We start from the raw sequence: 22,877 nt of genomic DNA, 5'->3' as shown, positions 1-22,877 counted from the left end.
TTTCATCCTGAAGGTTAATCACTATGGGATGAAAAGATTACAAAGTGTGTATTACATAAATGGAAATAGACAGTAATTGATGAGGCTAGGGATTTGGGGATAATAGTGGATAAGGACATCGATTTGAAATTCCCCAGACATACTGCAAAAGTGGGTAAAACAGAATAAAGGATCAATTCAATATTAAAAAACATACTGTCAAGATAGAGTTAAGAAGTTAATACTCTTCTTTATAAGCGCTTGAAATGAGCACAGCAGAACTACTATGCACAGATTTGGTCCAGGGGTTTTTGGAGATGAGGAAGTGGTGAAGAGGAGAATGACCAAATGGTGACTGGTTTATGAAATATTCCTACAAGGACAGATTGAAGGTTTGTTGGTTATTATTATTGTTATAATCATCAGACCTCCATGAAATCCAAAGACTCATCATGGAGGGATCCACAGGTACACACACACACACATGGTTCATCATACTATGCCTTAAATGTATTCACTGTCTCTACATGCATCACACTCTCAGGCAAAGCATTCCAATCATCCACCACTTTCCATGCAAAAAAAAAAAAAAAATCCTACTCCTCACCTCCCCTTATACAGCTTTTCCAGGGATAGCCATTTGTCCTCTACCTGTCTTTGCCCCCTTTCCATTCTATGAAAAACTTCATCCACACATATATGATAATAACTACTAACCAGCATATACATTTCAATCACATATTCTCCTCCTATCCACAGGACTCTGCAAATTGCAATCCTTCAGTCTGTTTTCATAATTAACATGCCCAAGACCAGCAACCGCCTTAGTCAATCATCCCCTAGACCCTTTTAACTATCTCTTCATCCTCTTCAAAACCAGGTGACCAGATTTATGCACAATAATCCATATGCGACTGATCACAGCTTCATACAATGGAACCATAACATCTCTACTTCTACATGTCAGTGTGCTTCACATCATTGCCTTAATGTGCTGTGCTGTCCTCACAATTTTAGTGATGTGTCCCTGAAATCTCAGGTCTTTGTTTATCATCACCAAACTTATCTCTACCGTTTCCTCTAAGACCTCCCCACTCTGCATTCCATCTGTGCTTTCCAAAATTCAAAACCTTACAGTTTGCAACATTCAACTTTTAATCGTATGCACCTGTCCCTCCTTCCACCCAGTGAATTCAAGTTCTCTTGCAAATCAGCATCTAATCTACTCCTAATAGTCCTCATTTTTCATCATCTACATATAACTGCATATCTCCATTCAAATCTTTAACAGCATCATTAACATACAAGTTAAACAGCAATGGCTCAAAGCAGATGCTTCAGCATATTATAGTGACTTTCCTTTTCTGGGATCTTGCTGACCCTTCCCCACCCCCCCATACACAACTTGTTGATACCTATCAGACAACTAATCCCCTATGCAGCAGTCTATTTACTATCCCACCCCATTCTTTTCAATTTATTTACCAGCTTGTCATGTGGTAATTTATCAAAGGCCTTTGCAAAATCTAAATATATAGTACTACTGTGTATACATCTTCCTTGTCCAATGCATTTGCTGCTGTGTTATAATAAGTAAGTAGAATGCTAAAACATGATCTTTCTTTAGCAAATTCATGCTGTCCATTAAAGAGAATGTTACTGTTATCAATCCAATTCTGAACCTTCATTGTAACTAACCCTAACAATTCAACTACATTTCCAGACATACAGATTGACCCCATAATTTGAAACCTTAGTCTTATCACCTCCCTTACGAAGGGAAACAATTTTGTCCTTTTCCCACTCCTTTGGAACTTGGCCCAAAACATGAGCCTGCTGACTCCATGGAGGTTGGTGTGATAATAATAATAAGAAGAAGAAGAAGAAAAAGAAGAATCTAAGAATAGTCTATCTACCTGACAGACTTTTCTTAGATTCTCGGGTAGAATCTGAATTGCTCTGTATCACCAGTCAACTTGTTGTATGAATGATATCTTGTTTTGATTGTGTTTCAATTATGTGAATAAAGTAATAATATATCATCAGGCCTTACAGCTTTATTCCCACCAAGTTTACTCAAATCCTTATATACTTCTTGTTCACTCACCAACAGTACATCCTCTACTGTTCCCAGCATACACAGGAAATAAGGTCTGTGTAGAATTTACTGGCAAATAAGATATGGGAGATGGGTCATGCATGTTTGGTAGCAGAAAATGACTAATCAACTAGTGGTTGATCATTTTACTTTTGTTCCACTATCATTTGTTATCTTCTACAAATAATTCATAATGAGTGTTGTGATAAAAATTCCTGCCAGTTGCGAAGTTCATGGTGTGATGCGTTTTGGTGGGTGGAAAACAATGGTGCTGGAGAAATTCATCAACCACTGTGTAAGGTTTATAGGCTAACGTAATGAGTCACCAAAGGGTTAGGCAATGGCGTCATTTGTTTAATGAAGGATCAAGAACGTTCACAATGAAGAGCCCAGTTCCCAGAAAAGTGTGGTGACAGACAATTTGGAAACATTGAACATGAAAATTTATGAGAATCACCCTTTCATAATTATGGAACTTTATTTTGAATTCCAGAAGATTCACAATTATGTGAATCATTCACAATTATTCACCGTTTCATAATTATGGAACTTTATTTTGAATTCCAGAAGATACATGCTTGGACATTCATGAAACTGTGACATAAAAGCAGGGACATAAGAAATTGTATGCCAGATGGGGCTCAAAAATGCTGACCGATGTGCATAAACTGCAATGAGTGGAATCAGCTCAAAAATTTTTGGAGCATCATGAAAATTAATGAGATAAACTTTTTTCTTGTATTGTGACTAGTGACCAAAGAATTTCATACACAAACATCAAAACAACAATCAATGGTGGTGCCATTTATCATCTCCAAAAGCAAAAAATTTCAAACAGGTACTGTTGGTCAAAAAAATTATGACCAGTGTCTTCTGGGATTGACAAGGGATCTTGCTCATAGATTTTTTCAGGTAGGAACCACAATTAATTTTTGTGTTCACTGTTTCCACCAAATGGTCTGTCAGGACTCCATGAAGGAGGTTTAATGGAATATTATCAGCACTGACAGGATATTTAGTGGGGTGTTGTTACAGACCCAGGAGCACAGAGGATGGGGACCAGGAGATGTTTAGACAGCTAAGTTTGGCAAGGGCAAGAAGAATGATTGTTATGGGAAATTTTAACTACAGTAGTATAAATTGGAGAGAGGAAGATGCATGTAGCAATAGGGGAATGGAATTTCTAGAATTCTTGAGGGACAAATGTCTTATGCAACATGTAACAGAAGGAACAAGAGGTTCAAAAGTTTTGGATTTGGTTACAGCATCAGAAGAATTGATAATAACTGAGTTGACATATCTCCCACCAGTTGGAGAGTGTGACCATATGGTTTTGACTTGGAAAATGAATAGACATGCAGGAGTATCAAAGAGACGGGGACTTATGTGGAATTATAATGCAGGTGATTATAATAGTCTTAGACTTCAACTTGGGGAAGTTTCATGGAGGGAGGAATTGGAAGGCCGGGATATCATTACTGTGTGGGAAATTATGAAAGAATATTTGTTAGCAGCAATGGTAAGTTATATACCACAAGTGAAGAAGAGGACACAATTTAGAGTAAAGTGGATGACAAACAATCTTAAACAGGAATTGCATGCGAAAAAGAGGCTATGGAAGAGATATAAGGAGACAAGTGAAGAGAAGATGCATGAAGAATATAAGACATAGGCCAGAAGAGTGACTAGTGTGGTAAGGAAAGCGAAACTGGAATGTGAGAGGAGATTGGCTCTAAGATCCAAAGAAAATCCTAGGGAATTTTTTAGCTATGTGGCCAGTAGGAGGAGAAATGACTGTGGAAGAATGATATTGTGGGATAAAAATGGGAATAGAGTGACTGATGCAGAGGACATAGTAGAATTGTTCAATGAACACTTTATTGGAATATTTCATCCTAGAGGAGTCAGTTTAATGCTAGAGGGATAGGGCTGGTTCGAGGTTTAGAGGTACAGGAGGAGAGTGTGTTTCAGATACTGAGTACTCAGGATGTCAGTAAAGCTGTGGGACTGGATGGTATTTCACCACGAGTTTTGAGAGAATGTGCTAGGGAACTGACAGTGCCTTTAACCTGGCTTTTCAATGAAAGTCTGGCTTCAGCAAAAGTGCCCAGGGAATGGAAGGAAGGTAAGATAGTGCCATTGCATAATGGTGGTAACAGACGGGATGTGTCTAATTATAGGCCAGTCTGTGTGTCATCAGTAGTTGTTAAGATCTTGGAGAAAGTAGTGAGGGACCGTATACAACATTGGGCAGATGAGGATAATGTTATCTGTGAGAGTCAATATGGATTTGTGAAAGGGTGCTCTTGTTTTAGCAATATGCTAGCCTTTTATAATAAAGTTACAAGAACATTAGATGAGGGAAAGGCATATACTGCAATTTTCTTAGACTTAGCGAAGGCATTTGACAGGGTGCCACATGATAAGCTGATATTTAAGTTGCAGCACATGGGTCTGGATGTCAGATTGGTCAACTGGATTCAGGATTGGCTGTCTGATAGGTATCAGAGAGTTGTGTATGGTGGAGCAGTTTCAAGGAGGCAAAGAGTTACAAGTGGGGTCCCACAGGGCTCGGTACTAGGACCTATATTGTTTAATCTTTATATCAATGACATTGCCAGCAGATTTTAAGGGGATATTCAGTTGTTTCCGGATGATGCGAAGCTGGGAAGGATTATTAGTAATAGTGCAGATGTGGTAGCCCTGCAAGAGGATTTGAATAAGCTAGAAAGATGGGCAAATGAATGGGGGTAATTGTCAGTTTAATGGAGCAAAATGTAAGGTCTTGAGGTTTGGGAAACATCGATGGGACACTGCATACTCTATGAGAGGAGTTATACTGGAGGAAGTAGAGGAGACAAGAGATCTGGGATTGATGATTGATAGAAACCTGAAATTTAGGGGGCATATTGCAAAGGTGGTGAAGGTAACACAGAGGATTGCTGCAATTATGAGAAGGACACTGACCTGCAGAGATAAGAGGGTTATCATTCCATTGTATAAGTCTCTGATCAGACCACACTTGGACTATTGTTCTCAGATTTAATCCCCAGGATTTGAAGGGGATAAATTAACTGTGGAAAGGATACAAAGACGGATGACAAAAATGGTTTCAGGACTGTACAAGCATAGTTATGAGGATTGGCTGAGGGAATGTGGACTGCAGAGTTTGGTGGATAGAAGAAGGAGAGGTGATATGATTGAGACTTTTAAACTGTTGAGAGGTGGTTACAGGGTTGACACTGGGGAGTTCTTTCGCTTGGTTGAACAGCGGGAAGGAGTGATGACAAGAGGCCATCCCTGGAAGTTACGAAAGGAAACTGTGAGCAAGAGGGTAAGGAGTGGTTTCTTTGCGTGGAGGGTGGTTGAACCGTGGAATGCATTGCCTGGAGTGGTGGGAGCGAGAACGGTCAATGAGTTTAAAGAGTGGTATGATAGACTTTGTGTTTCTTCGGGGGGGGGGGGGGGGTGGACCTCCCACAATGAGTCTTTTGACTCCATGGAGGCCTGAATAATAATAATAATACTTCCAATATTTTATCTCCATCACAGAGACATTCTCAGGGATTGCAAAAAACGTTTTGTAACAACACACACAAATACAATACAATACAATAGTGAGTGAAACTAAAGTCCTATCTAGGTGGTGCACCCTCTATTGGCATTAACAAGTGGCCTAGAATGTAAAGAAGGATCTGATAATTAATCTTCCCAAATTTTGGGAAGTTTAATGCAACTATATTTGTTTAAATTAGGTTGATTCCCGAGTGCAGATGCAGATTCAAAGAACAGACTTTCTTTTTTTGAATTTACTATTGTGGAGCATGGTGGTTTTTTCCAGCAGATCCTGTGGGTTGTATCCTAAACATGGTCTGCAAGGCCAGATTGATTGCAAACCATGTTTTGACAGACTATGTTTTTGCAGATCAGACATCTGCAATCACAATTGATAATCGTGACTGCCGTTATATGACTTCTGTTCTCCCAGATGGTTGCTGATCTGCCCTGTCTGTCCAAAGTAAGCCAGTTTACAGGCACAAGGTACTCTATATACTCCAGGCACTGAGAGAGGAGGGAGCTGATCTTTGTGGAACGGATAAAGGCAGCAAGTTTACGGTGGGGCTTAAAAGCTGTATGGAGGTTGTACTTTTTTAATGATCTGGGTATTTTTTCTGATGTGCCACTGATGTAAGGTATGGTGATGGCATTTCTGAAGTCCTGAAGAGATAGATGGGGAATGGAGAAGGACTTGATTATTTTTTTAATTCTGTAGTCACTGTAGCCATTGGAAAGGAAGGTGTTGTGTATGTGTTTGAGTTCGGTTGAAAGGGCAGTTTCACTAGAACAAAGATTGTGGGCTCTATTGGTTAGAGTTTTAATAATGCCATATTCCTGGGAGGGGTGGTGGTGGGAGAGTTTGTGAATGTATCTGCCTGTATGAGTAGGTTTTCTATATACAGAGAAAGAAAGGTTGCCATTAGGAAGGCATGTTACTAAGGTGTCTAGGAAGGGTAGACTATTGTTATTTTCCTTTTCCACTGTAAACTGGATTCTTGGATGTAGACTACTGAGGTGACTGAGGAAGGAATCTAATGTGTCTGGACCATGAGGCCAAATAGAGAACACATCATCTACATATCTTAGCCAGATAGAAGGTTTTAGAGAGGAAGAGTCTATGGCTTGTTTTTCAAAATTTTCCACGTAAAAATTGGCAAGAGGGAGTTGACTCTGTGATGGAGACAAAATATTGGAAGTATTAAAATTAGTTTTAATCTTTTCTCAGTGCTGATAATATTTCATTAAACCTCCAACATGAATTCTTCACAGCACTTCACAGCTTCAACACACGTCTGTCATGACACTTGGCCAGCCACTGAACTCTACATCATGAACACTGTTATGCCTTATTTAAACAAATGATACCATTGTCTAATCTTACCATCACTCATTAGTGACATTGAGGACATCTAATGTCGTGTGATTCAGACACTGAAGGAGGGTCCCATTCAGGACTTTCACCATGCTTTCAAACACCTGTTATGACAGATGTAAACACTGTATTGAGTTGGAGGGAGATTTTTTTGAATGTGTGTAACTGTGATGATTCCAATAGTTCTTTGCTAGAGTTCTTTGCTTTGATACAATAATTGTTGTCTCATTACTTAACAGGCCCACTGTGTATATATAAAAAAATGCATAAAATTTGTGTGTGTGTGTGTGTATATATATATATATATATATATATGAATTAAATCTCACCTTCAATAGAAGTTGTTGCCAAGTGAATATCACCATCAAATGGCAATATCGTCGGCACATCAAAATCTCCTAGTGGACAACTAGCAAGGGATGCAGCTTTCTTAATCTGAGTACTTGCAAAATTTTGAAATCTTCCATTTGCAGTTGTGTCACCAATGCAACCTACAAAGTTATTTATGACTGGTATAGCATCAGGATTAACAATATAATGGTCTGGTATACCGCCAAAGTAGAGAGGTGTAGTAATGTTAATAAAAGCATCAACTGGTAGCTGAACTTCCACAGAATCTATATCATCAATATCAAGTCTCATTTGCCGAAGTGTTTTAGTGGCAGTTACATAATGCCATTCTTTATCATTATATTTAACATCTAGGCTTGTGCTAACCTCACCACCAGGCTGACTATACATGACAAGCGATCCTTCAGATAAAGCAATAGAGAGGTAACTGCTGTGATCATCATTAGCAGCATAAAATATTAAGCCATCTGCTTTCAGAGTTTTAAATTTGAAGGTAAGCTGTGCATATTTCTCTAAGTTTGTAGAAGGCATCCCAACATAGCCTGATTCATCTTCTGAAAATGACACCATACGTGCAATCTGAAAGAATAAAATAAAAAATAAGTACATAAAAATGAAATCACAGTAGTGTTTTAATTTCCTTTTAAAAGACTATTAAAGCCTTCACAATTTAAAGGAACAACTTTATTTTACTGAATTTTTTAATAATAAGTACTGAATAGCACTAAGTAGGGCAAGTCCAAATGATGTCATTGATTAGAAATATTTATTGAACAAAACCTATTGAACACAACAATACAAAACTATCAGTAGTTGAAATAGTAATTGAAACAGTTTTTGTACTTGATTTATAAAAGTTCAATGTGCACACCACTTGTCACACAGCACATGTCAGAATGATACGTGAGGTCTTGCCACACAGAAACCAATATCTGACAATCAATTGTTTCTAAAGCTGCATATGCAATCCTTCAGATCAACCAAGTTTAGCACATAAACTTTGTCCTTTATGTATCCCCAGAGGGGAAAGTCTAGAAGCATAAGGTCCGGTGACCATGCAGGCTAGGCTGTAGGATCCATTTGGCCAATTTATCTGCCAGAAAGTTGGATGTTCAAAAGGGACAAGACTTTGTGATTGATGTGCTGTGGTGCTCCATTTTGATGAAAGACAGTATTGGGTCTGTCATTCAGAAGTTGTGGCAATAGCCATATCTCCAACATGTCACAGTACACAATTTCGGTTGCATTTTATTTCAACAAACATTAAAGGTTCATAAACTTTATCTTCTGTCAGGGCACAAAATACATTTACCTTTGGACTGTCCATTGAATGTTCAACAGCTTGTGGGTTTCAGAACCCCATACACAGATGTGTCAGTTCATTTTCCTGACAAATAAAATGTGGCTTTGCTGCTAAAACACATTCTTGACATGAACGTTTCATCCTCTTTGATGTCAGCCATAATCCTATCCTTCTCGTTCGTCCTAGGACAGGTTGAGACCCCCCCCTCCTAATGAGGGGTTACTGGCATATTAATACAGCCGGGTTGCCACTCCTCTGCTGCATTCCCTAAGGGCAATATTCATGACTGTATCCGTGTGTGTGTGTGTGTGTGTGTGTGTGTGTGTGTGTGTGTGTGTGTGTGTGTGTGTGTGTGTTCATGGGGTTGGTTTGCCTGCTTGCAGGATGAAAAACCCCAGATAAACTGGGGGGAAACCCTGCTGTCCATGTCCAAGACCAGCTAACTTGGCTATGGGTGAGGAAGATCCTTGAGATCCTCATGTCGTCAACGGGAATCGAACCTAGGATACTCCTTCCCCAGGCATATTGTTGCAATGTGCATAACCACTAGGCTAGCTGTATGGACTGGGCCATAATGTCTGAGCAAAAAGAGAAGTGGACAAGCTTATCATTTGGTGTAATAGCCGGCAGAGTGTAAACAACATGGACAGAGAGCAAGGCATTTCCACAGAATTTTCCACACTATTTTCTGTGGTAAGTTTTGCTCATGGTTACATTGTCATGACAACTTTATCAGACTTCAAAGAAATGACTGTCAAACATAATGAAATGTTCTGTCACTCATATGCGGTCAAACGGGACTCTTCCCTTTACAGATGCAGCCAGTCTCTTGAAATTTGTTGTACCACTTACAAATGGGATTTGTAGCAGGAGGCGCCTTTATGTACTTTCTGCTAAATGCTCACTGTATGGTAATAACAGACTTTGCGCTATGAAGCTCCAAAATGCAAAAAGTACATTCCGGTCCACTTGCCATCTTGTCTTTTTTACAATGGTCGAATGCTCTGGTAGTAGCTATTGAAATGTGTTCTTGTGCATGCATAATCTGAAGCTCTCTGAGTTTCTTTTTCAATTACTGTATGTTGCATTTTCCAATCGCGAATCGTTTCTTCATAAAAATAGACAGAAAAATCTCACATCATTTTCACTCACCCTGTGTGTGTATGTGTAAACCCTGGTTACACACACAAGAGGTTTAAAGACATACCTATAAAATGTGGACAAGTGATTAGAGTTAAGATAGTAAGGTGGTAATGTGTTTCTTGAAGAGTTGAAGTTATATTCATTGGGGAATTATCAGGACGACTTCCAAAGAACAAAGGTATATCGAATGAGAAGTTGGTGTGGTGAGTTTGAATCTGAACCATATGTTGAAGAGAATCTTGACATGTAAGGATAAGGAAGTAATTTTTCCTCTTTATAAGGCTTTGATAAGACCACACCTGGATTATTGTGTGCAGATTTGGTCTCCTCCATTCCAAGGGGATCAAGAAGCTGTAGAAAGGGTGCAAAGAAGCATTACAAACATTATATCCGGATTATGGGATTTAGATTATGAGGACAGATTGTGAGTATGATAGATTGGAACAAACCCTAAAACACTGCCCAACTCAACATCACCAGAGTTCAAGATCGGTACTATCAACATAAGAAGCCTGAGTGGCAAAGAAATGGAGATAGCTGAGAAATTAGATAAGTACCAGATTGACATAATAGGGGTGACTGAAACAAAAAAGACAAAAACTTGTGACATTTTTCTGAGCAATAAATACAAAATGTTATATTCAGGCAATGGCAATCAAGGAAACGAAGGAGTAGCCATAGTATTCAACACTAAATACGAGGCCAATCTTCTTGAATGGCAGTCAGTCTCAATTAGAGTGATGTGGGCATATCAGAATGGGGTAGTGGACAATGAGACTTATTTGTGCCTATGGTCCCACAGAAGGTTCTACTAAGGTAGAAGTGGAGGAATTTTTTGAAGATTTAGAGAAAGCAACAGACACAATGAAAAAGGAAAACTTCGTCCTTGTTGGGAATGTAAATAGCAGAGTAGAAAATTATTGTTAGACATACAAAAATATTTTGGGAAAATTTGGAGAAAAGAGCAAAGCTAATAATAATGGCAATACCTGTTGGATTTCTTCTCAGGACATGGACTGGTTATTACTAACACAATGTTCCAACATAAAAATGTGCACAAATTCACATGGAGAGAAGAGGCAGGGAATAAGAACAGTCTCGCTGGCTACGTTATTGCTGATAGTAATGTTTTCACCCTTGTGCAGGACACCAGAGTGTACAGAGGATTTGAAATTGGAAGTGATCACTATTTAGTCTTGAGCAGAATAAAATTGAATTTCATATTGAAAAGAATAACATGTAAGAAAGTTTTAAAGCGAATAAAAGTTGAGCAGCTCTCAGATGTGAACTGTAGACTAAAATACAGAAATAGTATTGAAAAGAAAATGAAAGAGTTTGAGAACAGGAATCAAACCTTGGAGATTCAGTGGCAAGCTCTGAAGAAAGCACTGATTGATTCGGCCAGAGAGTCATGTAGTGAAGTTTTCTGCAAGGATACAAAAATCAGAACTCCATGGTGGACACAGGAAGTTAAAGAGGCAGTGAAGGAAAAGAAAAAGCATATCAAAAGTTCCTGGCAAATAAGTCAGCTTCTGCTCTTAGAGAATACAGAGACAAATGTAAGAAAGCTAAACACCGTGTAAAACTAGCTAAACAAAAGTCATGGGAAGACATAGAAAATAAATATCAAGAAGGTGGCAACATATTCTGGCGGTTGTTGAAGAAGCTCAGAAATGAAGGAAAGAGTGCTGTAAAAGGAATGAGAGATGATAAAGGTGACATGAAAACTGGAGAAAAAGATTTCCTTGAAATATAGTAATTACTTCGAAAAATTGCTAAATGAAACAAGAAGTGATAGCTTCTTCTTCTTCTTCCTTTCCAGGCTTATAGGTCAAGTGGCCTGTTCTGGACTCAATTCCATCTTTTTACAGGTCTTCCTCTGCATTGGGTACCTATTGGGTGGTAATTTAGAATTTGTTTATGTATTCTGTTTCTATTCATTCTGAATACGTGTTCTTTCCATTTTTCTCTGTAGCAAATAACTGTTTCATTTAGGGAGTTTGTAATTTTGAGTTTATTTCTGATTTTGTTACTTTTCATTTTATCCATTATTGTGACTCCTTCAATTCTGCACAGAAATTTCATTTCAGTTGATTCAATTCTTTTTTCATATGCTTTTGTTATTGTCCATATCTCACTGCCATAAAGTAAGGTTGGTTTAACTATTGTATTTGAGATTCTGATTCATATGTATTTCTCTACATAATTAGGTTTAAAAATTTTATTTATAATGCATGTACTTTTAAAAAGTTTGATAATAATAATAATAATCGTATGATGGTACAATGGCCATGAGTCCCTTTTAAGGCACCATCCCAGTCACCCCCCAAATTTTATCCGGGCTCCGGAACTGGCATAGCTGACGAATCAGGCCTATGGCTGGGTCAGTATTCCTGACTGTAAACCATGTGTGTTGACGGGTCCAGTTTGCCTGCTTGCAGGATGAAAAACACCAGATAAACTGGTAGAAAAAACCCTGCTGTCCACAGTCAAGACCGGCTAACTTGGCTATAGCTGAGGAAGATTCTTAAGCTCCTCGCATCATCGACGGGAATCGAACCTAGGACACTCCTTCCCCAGGCATATGGTTGTCAAGCACAAAGCCACTAGGATAACTGCACGGACAAAAAGTTTGATAGTTATAGTTCTATATCTGCTTCATTTTCATATGACATTGTGCATCCTAAATATATGAATGCATTTACCTGCTCTATTATTTTGTTGTTTATTACTGGTTTGCTTCTTATTGGGTTAGTACCTTTCAAGGCCATGACTTTTGTATTATCTGTTGATATTTCCATACCTTATGGTTTTATAAAAGGCTGCTTAGAAGGATAAAAGAGAATAGTGTGACAGAAAGGGTGGTCATCGTGTTGCCTAGGTATGGCTGTGGTGAGATGAGGCAGAGAGCAAGGATTATGAATGATATGCTGGCTGAAATGTGTGAGGAGATGCGAGTACAGTTTGTTAATGTATGGAATGAGTTTGAAGGAAGAAGTGAACTGTATGGGAGCGATGGACTGCATTTGAGTCGTTATGGTGTGAGTCACTTGGAGAGACTGCTGCTGGAAGGTTAGAGAAGTGAACAGAGTGAGAGAGAATGAATCAGATCAGGCGGAAAGTGATGCGGAAGAGCAGGAGAATAAGACAAAAGAGATTAAAGAGGTGGCTATGAATGAGGAAGTGAGTGGTATGAGTATAGAAAATGAGAGAATGGGTATGCAATAGGAGCAGGGAAACAGGGAGGCTCAGGGTGGACATGGGTACACAGCACGAGAAAGGTGGATGCTCCAAGAAGAGGTGAGAGCATGTGTAGGTAGGAAAGGAATGGGATGACCAGGGATCAAGAGGAAACAGTTGGAATTGAAAAGGGTTCTAAAATGAAGAAGCAGAAAGGGAAATGGCCCCAGTCTAGCATGGAAAGATCACATCGAGTGAGTGGTATCAGTGGAACTAGCTGTAGATCCAGAAATGAGCTGTTGTGTTTGTATACAAATACTAGAAGTATAAGAAACAAGGCAGATGAAATGGTTGCATTAATTGCATCTGTTCACCCAAAGATTGCCAGAATAAGTGAGACATGGTTGGAAGAGGACGACATCCTGACAGGAATAGAGATGGAAAGGTATGATGTGTTTCGTGAGAATAGAAAGCATAAAAAGGGAGGGGGGGTATTATTGATGATAGAGAAAGAGAAAGTGTCCATACAAAGTAGAGATGCAATAGGGAAATAGTGCCAGTGGTTTTGAGGCAGTATGGTGTGAGATAGAGGTGAATGGAATCAAATACTTGGTTGGATGTTGTTATAGACCGGATATGGATGGTGGCGATAATGAAATGTATAATCAAATTAGTCAAGCAAATAAGAAAAGGGTATTATTATTGGCGATTTTAATTATGGCAATATAGACTGGAATGATGAGATAGCAACTGCTAAAGAAAATGAGTTTCTTGAGTTTTTGATGGATAACTACCTCAGACCGTATGTAACATAGGGCACGTGAGGATTGAGGGTCTTGGATTTGTTCATCTCATCGAGGATTTAATTATAAATGAGGTGTCCAATCATCCACCAATTGGTGAGAGTGACCATGAGGTGATTACCTGGATGGTTGCCAACAGTATGAGGACCTCTGTGAGAAAACTGTATATGTGGAACTACAAGGGGGGGGAGGGTGATTATGAAGAGCTCAGGAGACAGCGTGTGAGTGTAACATGGAATGAAGAGTTAGCTTGAAAAGAGATCAATGCAGCTTGGAGGATTTTCAAAAACTATCTAGTATGCGCAATGTCTAAGTGTATTCCAAGGGTGAGGAGGTTAAATAAGGTAGGTGTGAGATGGATGAATAAAGAGATTAAGCATGCAATACAGAGAAAGAGGGGCATTGTGGAGGCAGCATAAGAGAAGTGGGAGTAACCAATTTCATGAGGTCTACAAAGACCAGGCAAGGAGAGTGACTTGGTTGGTGAGAGTAGCTAAAGAGAGGTATGAACAGCAGTTAGCTAATGAAGCCAAAAAGAATCCTAAGGAGTTCTTTTGATATGTAGCCAGCAAAAGAAAGAATGATTATGGAAGTATGACATTGATTGGAGGAAATGGTATAAAGACAGCTGTTACAGAATGTGTGGTGGAGATACTTAATGAGCAATTCATAAAGATCTTTCAATCTTGTGAATGTGACTTCATGGAGAGATTAAGAGCAGTTGATGATGATGGAGAGGAGAGACTGACTGTAAGTGAGCAAGAGGTGTACGGGGAGTTGAGTAAACTAGATGTAAATAAGGCTGTGGGACTTGATAATATATCACCGCGGATTCTGAAGGAATGTGCCAGAGAGTTGACACCTGCCTTGACATATTTTTTTAATACGAGCCTTGCACTTGGTCAAGTTCCTAAAGAGTGGAAGGAGGGCAAGATTGTGCCACTTCATAAAGGAGGTGATCGAACTCAAGCATCAAACTATAGGCCTATCTGTGTGTCAGGTGTTGTGGTTAAGTTGTTGGAGAAGCTTGTGAGAACTAGGATCCAGAGTTGGGTTGACAACAATGGTATTATCTTTGATGGACAGCATGGATTTACTAAAGGGAGGTCATGTTTTAGTAATCTACATACTTATTACAATAGAGTGACTGCTTCCTTGGACAGAGGAGAAGGATACACAGTAATATAATTAGATTTCACAAAAGCTTTTGATAGAGTACCTCATGATAAATTGACAGTCAAACTAGAGCAGATGGGGTTGGATATTAGATTAGTGCATTGGATTGGAGACTGGCTATCTGATAGGCATCAACAAGTTGTGTATGGGGGAGCGATATCCAGGAAAAGGAAAGTCAGTGGAGTGTCCTGGGGGTCTGTTTTGGGGCCATTACTGTTTAACTTGTATATTAATGATATAGGTGAAGATTTGGATGGAGATATTCAGTTGTTTGCAGATGATGCAAAGTTCGGATTAACCATGAATAGTAATGAAGATGTTGTGGCCTTACAAGAAGATGAATAAGTTGTGTGATTGGCCACGGAAACGGGGATGCGAGTTCAATGTTGCAAAATGCAAGGTTTTAAAATTTGGAAAACAAAGATGGGATGCAGAATTTATGCTTGGTGAGGATATACTGTTGGAGGTGGAAGAAATAAGAGATCTGGAGGTGATAGTGGATAAGGATCTGAAATTTAGGGGACGCATCTCCAAAATTGTGAAGACAACACAAAGGCTTTTGGGAATGATGCGGAGGACACTGACTTGTAGAAGTAGGGGGATTATTGTTCTGTTGTATAAGGCTTTGATTAGGCCACACATGGACTACTGTGCCCAGATTTGGTCACCTGGTTTTCAGAAGGATGAAGAGATGTTGGAAATGGTCCAAAGGCAATTGAATAAGGTAATTTCTGACCTCTGGAATGTCGAGTATGAGGAAAGATTGAGAAGATGTAATTTACAGAGTCTGGTGGACAGGAGGAAGAGGGGAGAAATGATAGAGACCTACAAGTGGGTAAGAGGTTGTTATAGGATCAATGCTGGAGAAGTTCTACATAAAATAGTGGGAGATCGGGGGAGAACCAGAGGTCGTCCCTGGAAACTGTATAAAGAAAGTTTGAGTAGGAGAGTGAGGGGGGGTAGGTTTTTTCGTGCAGAGTTGTGAATGATTGTAATGCCTTGCCTGAGAGTGTGGTGGCTGCAAGGACTTTGAATGTGTTCAAGGCATGGTATGATGAGCCGTGAGTGTGATAAAAGGACCTCCCAAATAAGTCTTTGACTCCATGAGGTCTTGGGATAATAATAATAATAATAATAATAATAATAATGTTATTTAGACTTCATAATGATTTTTGTATTTCATCTTCATTGCTTCTAAAGAATATTTGGTCATCAGCAAAGAGTAGAGTAGCTAATCTGTTGTTACGGTTTATCTTGAATCCTCCTTAATTAGTTATCTTCTATTCTTTTATGATTTTATCTATGTAAAGGGTGTCCCAAAATTCACGCAAGAAGTAATGTTGATAGAAAACACAGGTTTTTAATTAAAAATTGTAATTTCTTATTGATTCATAAAGTATACAGTATAGGGTTATGCATGGAATAGAATATCTGGTAAATGGCCAACACGGCTTTGCTGGCACATACGCACTCTTTTGTCGAAATTTGCCATGACCGTTTTGCATAAATGTGGCTGAATTTCGTTGATACAGTGCTCAATTTCCTCCTTCAAAGCATGGGTGGTCATGGGCTTGTTGGTACAAACCTTAGACTTCAAAAAACCCGAAAGAAAAAAGTTCGACGGCGTTAAGTCACATGATCTGGGCGGCCAATTCTGATCACCAAAACGGGAAATTACACAAGGAAGCTCATGCAGTAATTGAATTGTTTCTCAGGCTGTATGGCATGCGGCACTGTCTTGTTGAAACCACATGTTGTCCACATCCATATCTTGCAATTTAGGCACAAAAAACTGGATTATCATGTCGCGATAGCAAGCACCATTAACTGTTATTGCATTGCCAGCCGCATTTTCGAAGAAGAATGGACCGATGATGCCTCCAGCCTAAAATCCGCACCAAACATTGACACGTTGTGGATGCATTTGTTTCTCAACAATCACTCATGGATTTTCTGAACCCCAAATGCGACAATTTTGTCAATTAACGAAGCCATCAAGATGAAAATGAGCCTCATCGCTGAAGATGATTTTGTTCGAAAAATAAGCATCCACTTGTTGTTGTTCCATAATCCATTCAACAAACTCTCTTCGCTGTGTGGTCAGTAGGCTTCAGTTCTTGAGTCAATTGAACTTTGTAAGCATAAAGATGCAAATCTTTCATGAGAATACACTGTACAGAGCTTCTCGAAATGCCCAATTCCAGACCACAATGCCGAATTGATGTTCCTGGACTCTCAGCAACACTCATGAACTGCTTCGATGTTTTCTGTTAAACAACTTGTTGAAGGACGGCCAGAGCGTATAAGATCACTAATTGATCCAGTTTTCTTGAATTTTTTAATTAATCTTTTCACAGTTGATGAAGTTAAATCACTATTCTGACCATATTTTGTATGAAAATTGCGAACTGTAGCTGCCAAACTTTCATTATTTTTAAAATATTGCCCAACAATGAAAATGCGTTGCTCTGTCGTGTAGCGCTCCATTTTGAATAACCCTGAACTGTCAGTTGTCACGCTGTCTTTTTTTTTCTCGTTGGCAACACTTTACCGCACAAATGGCACTACATTTAAATCTTGCGCGAATTTTGGGACACCCTGTATATATTAAATAAAATAGGTGAGAGAGAGGGCAACTCTGCAGTACTCCTCTATTTATTGGTTTCCAGCTTGATGTTAAATTCTTGTACTTCACAGATATTTTATTATCTTGATATATATTAAATAAGACTAAAGAGTTGGTTTGGTATTTCACATTCTTCTAGAGTTTCCCATAGATTTTCTCTGATAATTTTATCAAATGCCTTGGTGGCATTAAAGTTCAAAAACTTTAATGTGAGGGAGTTTGTCCAGTGTGATATGTGTGGGATGTATGCTTCCCGAAAGAGGCTGGAGTTTGGATGAAAAATGATAGTGGTGGGAGACTGTGCTGAAAGTGTAAGGAAAGTGAGGAATTGAAGTATGTGTCAGGTCGTGAGATTGTTGTGGTAGAAGAAAGCCAGAATGCGAGTGAAAATATCAGCTTGATAGGGAATTGCAATGTTGTACAAGATGGCAATGAGAGCGGTGATCAAAGAGAGAGCGAAAGCAATTATACAGAGAGAGAAAATGGTTTAAATGATGAAAGAAATGAGGAATTATTTGTAAGGAGTGAGATCGCATGGTTACGCGGAGTGATACACAGTGCAAAGCAGCAGTTGAAGCACCAGCTAAACTCTGTCCAGAGTGCCTCGGCTAACAGAAATAACAAAGTGTTTTAAGGAAAATAAGTGTAAGAGTGGGAGAGTTTCAGAAATGAAGGAAAGAGTGTTGTATGGTGACTCGTTATTAAGAGGTGTGATAGATTAGAGTTTAACTAAATCATACTTACTGGGGGCAAAATTTAAGGATGTAAGTGAGAGTATTAGAGCGAAAAAACAGAGGTTGAAAGAATTGATAGTTGTGGCAGGAATTGAAAGGAGATAAATTTTTTATGAGAGAGGACATGAAAGTGTTGTTAAAGGTAGCAAAAGAAAAGAGGGACAGAGTTAGGATGGTGAGTCTGTTGCCATAGTATGACAGAGAGGAGTTTAGAAGGAGGGCCATAATCGCGAATGACTCTATGCGCAGGTTATGCAGACGGTGTGATGTGGAATTTGTGGACGTGTGGAATGAGTCTGATGGGCAAAAGGATTTATACAAGATGGATGGCCTGCATTTGAATGGATTTGGTGTGCGGAGACTGGAAAAAGTGTTGCTGAATGAAGTGAAAATGGATGTGCAGAACCAGGGAAACTAGAACTACCAAGGAGGCGGGGTAAGTGGATATGCAGACATCAGTGAGACAGTTGAGTGTAAGAATGTATATAATCTACCCGAGCCAGTACTAAAGACAAATAATCAGAATGGGATAGTTAGAATAATGTATCAAGATAGGGGTAGAACAAAGGGACCTCTGCATTTCATGTATACTAATGCCAGAAGTATTAGGAACAAGAAGGAAGAATTTTTGGCCTTGATTGGCTTTTCCTGGCCACAGGTTATTGGCATTAGTGAAAAATGGCTGACAGAAGAGGATATAGTTAGTGGGATAGAATGTGTAGGTTATAGTGTGTTTAGGAGGGACAGAGAGAATAAAATGGGGGAGGAGTGTTATTGATGATAGCTGATGAACTGCAGCCAAGGAGAATTGAAGTTGTATTGCAGGATAGTGAAAAGAGTTCATTTGAGGCTATTTGGTGTGAGATTGTGACTAGCAGAACAAAATATACAGTTGGGGTGCTGCTATAGACCAGGTGATGGAATAGATGGTGGTGATAGTATGCATAAACAAATTGATGAAATGAGGAAGGAGGGTAATTATTATAGGGGATTTCAACTATGGTAACATTGATTGGAAGGAGGAGAGGACACATGTGAGGAAGGAACTGGATTTTATTCAATTATTAAGAGATAACTATCTGAGACAGCATGTAATTGAAAATACTAGGGGGGTTGAGAGTGCTTGACCTGGTAATAGCATCTGAGAATTTGACTGTAATGAATATGGCCATGTTGCCACCTGTTGGTGAGAGTGATCATACGGACCTGGGAGGTGGCTGAAGGTGTGGAATTTTCGATTAAGACAGGGTATATGTGGAATTACCATGCTGGCAAGTCTGACAAGCTTAGGAGATTGCTTGGTTCAGTGCCATGGCGTGTAAAACTGCAAGAGCTGGATGTCAATAGAGAATGTAAAGTGGTCAAGGAGCATTTACAGGAGGTTATGGCTGAATGTATACTTAGGATCCGAATAGTAAAAAAGGAAGGGATTAAATGAATGAATAACACCATTAAGCTTGAGCTGCAAAAAAAGAAACAACTGTGGAGGGAATTTAAAGAGAAAGGTGACATGAATGGTATAAAGCGCAGGCCAGAAGGGTAACGAGCGAAAGCAGATTTTGAAAGGAAACTAGCTATGCAAGCTAAAGAGAATTCCAAACAGTTCTTTAAATATGCTACAAGCAAAAAAAAAAAAAACTGTACATGGCAGAATGATTTTAAGGAAGTCACTGAATCAGTCGATATAGTGGAATTACTGAGTGAGCACTTTGCAAGAGTATATCATCCAGGTGGTGACACTGAAAGAATAAAGGAACCATTAGTTTATTCAGGAATTGTGATGAATGAAGTGGAGGTGAATAGTCTATTACAGAACCTTAATGTGAATACATCTGTGGGATTGGATGGTATACCAGCACGGGTCTTACGTGAAGCGGCTAAAAAATTATCAGTGCCCTTGACCATGCTGTTTAATCTGAGTCTCGAGTCTGGTTTAGTCCCGAAGGTGTGGAAAGAGCGGAAAATAGTTCCACTGCATAAAGGAGAATCCAAGACTACTGTTGCAAATTACCGACCGATCAGCATATCAGGAGTCGTTGTCAATGTCTTGGAGAAAGTAGTCAAGGAAAAAATACAGGAATGGATTGATGAAAATGAGATACTGTATGGGGGACAGCATGGCTTTGTGAAGAGTAGATCATGCCTCAGTAACTTGCTCAAGTTTTATAACATGGTGATGGCTGAACTGGATAAGGGTAATAGGTTTACAGTGATACTGCTGGACCTGGCTAAGGCCTTTGACAGGATACCACATGGAATTCTAATCCGTAAACTGCAACATATGGGAATGGATATAGGGTTGGTGAGATGGATAGGTGGGTGGTTGATGGAGAGAAATCAGAGAGTAGTTTATTCAGGAGTAGAATCCAAAAGACGGACTGTGACTAGTGGTGTGCCGCCGGGTTCTGTTCTTGGACCACTGCTGTTTAATTTGTTCATTAACGATATAGGAAAGGATGTAAGAGGAATGGTTCCTTTGTTTGCTGATGATGCGAAGTTGCGTAGGGCAATAGTGAATGCAGAAGATGTCAAAATCTTGCAGGATGATTTGGATAGATTGGAGTTCTGAGCTAAGGAGAATGGATGTCAATTTAATGTGACAAAATGTAAGGTTATGCATTTTGGGGTGAAAAGATTAGCAGCAGTATACTGCATTGGTGGAACTGTACTCCAGGAGATTGATGAGGCCAGGGACTTGGGTGTGTTGGTGGATAAGGAAATGAAGTTTCGGGACACATTGCAAAAGTGGCTAAATCAGTTCATCAAATCACCGGGTTGCTGAAAAATACTTTGACGAGCAGAGACAAGCAAGTTATTGTTCCTCTGTCCCGAGCCTTGATAAGACCTCATCTCGACTACTGTACCCAGATTTGGTCACCTAGGTTTCTTCTTGATGTGGAGGAAGTGGAGAGGATCCAGAGGCGAGTGACCAAGATGAAAGCAGGTCTATGGAATGAACCTTATGAGAACAGGTTGAAGATTTGTGGGTTGCACAAATTAGTTGATAGGCGGAAAAGGGGAGATATGATTGAGACATTCAAATTGCTGAAGGGTTTCTATAGGATGAATTCAGAGGATATTTTTGAGATCAGGACTGGTGGTGGGAGAACTAGGGGACATCTATGGAAGCTGGGCAAGGGTATGGTTAGCAAGAGTATTAAAGCTGGGTGCTTTACTTTTAGAGTGGTAAATGAGTGGAATAAGCTGCCAGAGTCTGTTGTATCTGCTAGTCAGTGAATGAGTTCAAGGCAAGGTATGATAGATACTGTGAGAATGTTGAATACTTGTGTGGACATGATGTTTAGGGCCTTCCTCGATGAGTCTAAGTACTCCTGGAGTCACCTGTAATAATAGTAATAGCACAGTGGTAAAAAACATTCAACAGGCAGTCAGGAATACATATCCATACTTGATGTAGAAAAAGCCATCAAAGGTGATGGCTTTTTCTACTTCTACTGAAATGTGGAAAGGCAGCAGAAATAGATGATATTCGACCAAAAATGCTCAAGTATGGAGGTATAAAAGTCTTATAGTGGCTGTACTTTAGAAGGCCTGGACAGAGGGATGAATTCCAGATGTTTAGAGTAGAGTGGAGCTCTTGTAGTACCCATATATAAAAAAAGGGAAATAAAACTTAATGTGAGAATTACAGAGGTATTTCTGAACTGAGTGTTTCTGGTAAAATTTACAAGAAGTATACTTGAGAAATGGTTGAGAAGAATTGTGGAAGAAAAGCTTGGTGAAGGACAAGCTGGATTCAGGCCAAACAGAGGCTGTCAGGATCAGATTTTCACTTTACGACAAATAGTTGAGAAATCATTGGAATATAACAAAGATCTGTATTTAAGTTTTGTAGATCTAGAAAAGGCATATGACAAGGTGCCAAGAAAGAAGCTATTCAAAATGCTACAGTTATATGGTGTCAATGGGGCATTATATCAAGCAATAATTAGTCTTTATTTGAGTTGTAAGCCAGCAGTTAGAATTGAAGGAAATAAAGGAAGATGGTTTAATGATAAATCTGGTGTCAGACAAAGATGTACATTATCCCCTCTGTTATTCATTATTTATATGGATCACATTATGAAGGAAAGTGGTATTAAAACTGGTATCAAAATTGGAGATGAGATGTTAATGTCAGCTCCTTGCTTTATGAGGAAGATGTTATACTTCTAAATAAATCTGCTACAAGTCTGCAAGATTCTCTGACAAAATTGAATAACTGTTGTAACAGATATGGTATGAAGGTCAGCAATAACAAGACAATGAAAATATCAACTGCATTGTGAATGGAGAGCCCATCGAACAAGTAAAACATTTCAGCTACTTAGGTACGATTTTTAGTGAAGATGGTAAATTAAATATGGAAATAGACAACAGAATCAACAAAGCTGGTATGGTAGGAAGTCAACTGAATAAATTTATATGGAATATGAGAGAAATTAGTCAAAACGCTAAATTAGTTGCATACAAGACAGTGTTCAAACCAATTTTAACTTATGGATCTGAGAGCTGGGTCAGAAGTAAAACACTTGACCAAGTAAAACACAGTAA

At 39.1% G+C, this 22,877-nt stretch overlaps 1 protein-coding gene across 1 annotated transcript in view; it reads right to left on the bottom strand.

Annotated features, from left to right (window-relative positions):
• LanA (laminin subunit alpha) overlaps positions 1-22,877 on the bottom strand; it is a 1,191,635-nt gene that overhangs the window by 94,175 nt on the left and 1,074,583 nt on the right. Inside the window, exon 56 of the mRNA XM_090391815.1 lies at positions 7,337-7,937. Within this exon, the coding sequence (XP_090247941.1) occupies positions 7,337-7,937 (601 nt within the window). The remainder of the gene's footprint in view (positions 1-7,336; positions 7,938-22,877) is intronic.

This window comes from Typopeltis vanoorti, chromosome 4 (assembly GCF_054136105.1).
Source record: "Typopeltis vanoorti isolate ZY-2024b chromosome 4, IOZ_Tvanoo_1.0, whole genome shotgun sequence".
NCBI lineage: Eukaryota > Metazoa > Arthropoda > Arachnida > Uropygi > Thelyphonidae > Typopeltis > Typopeltis vanoorti.
Note: the sequence above shows the minus strand (reverse complement) of the source record. Positions and strands in the feature narration are given on the sequence as shown.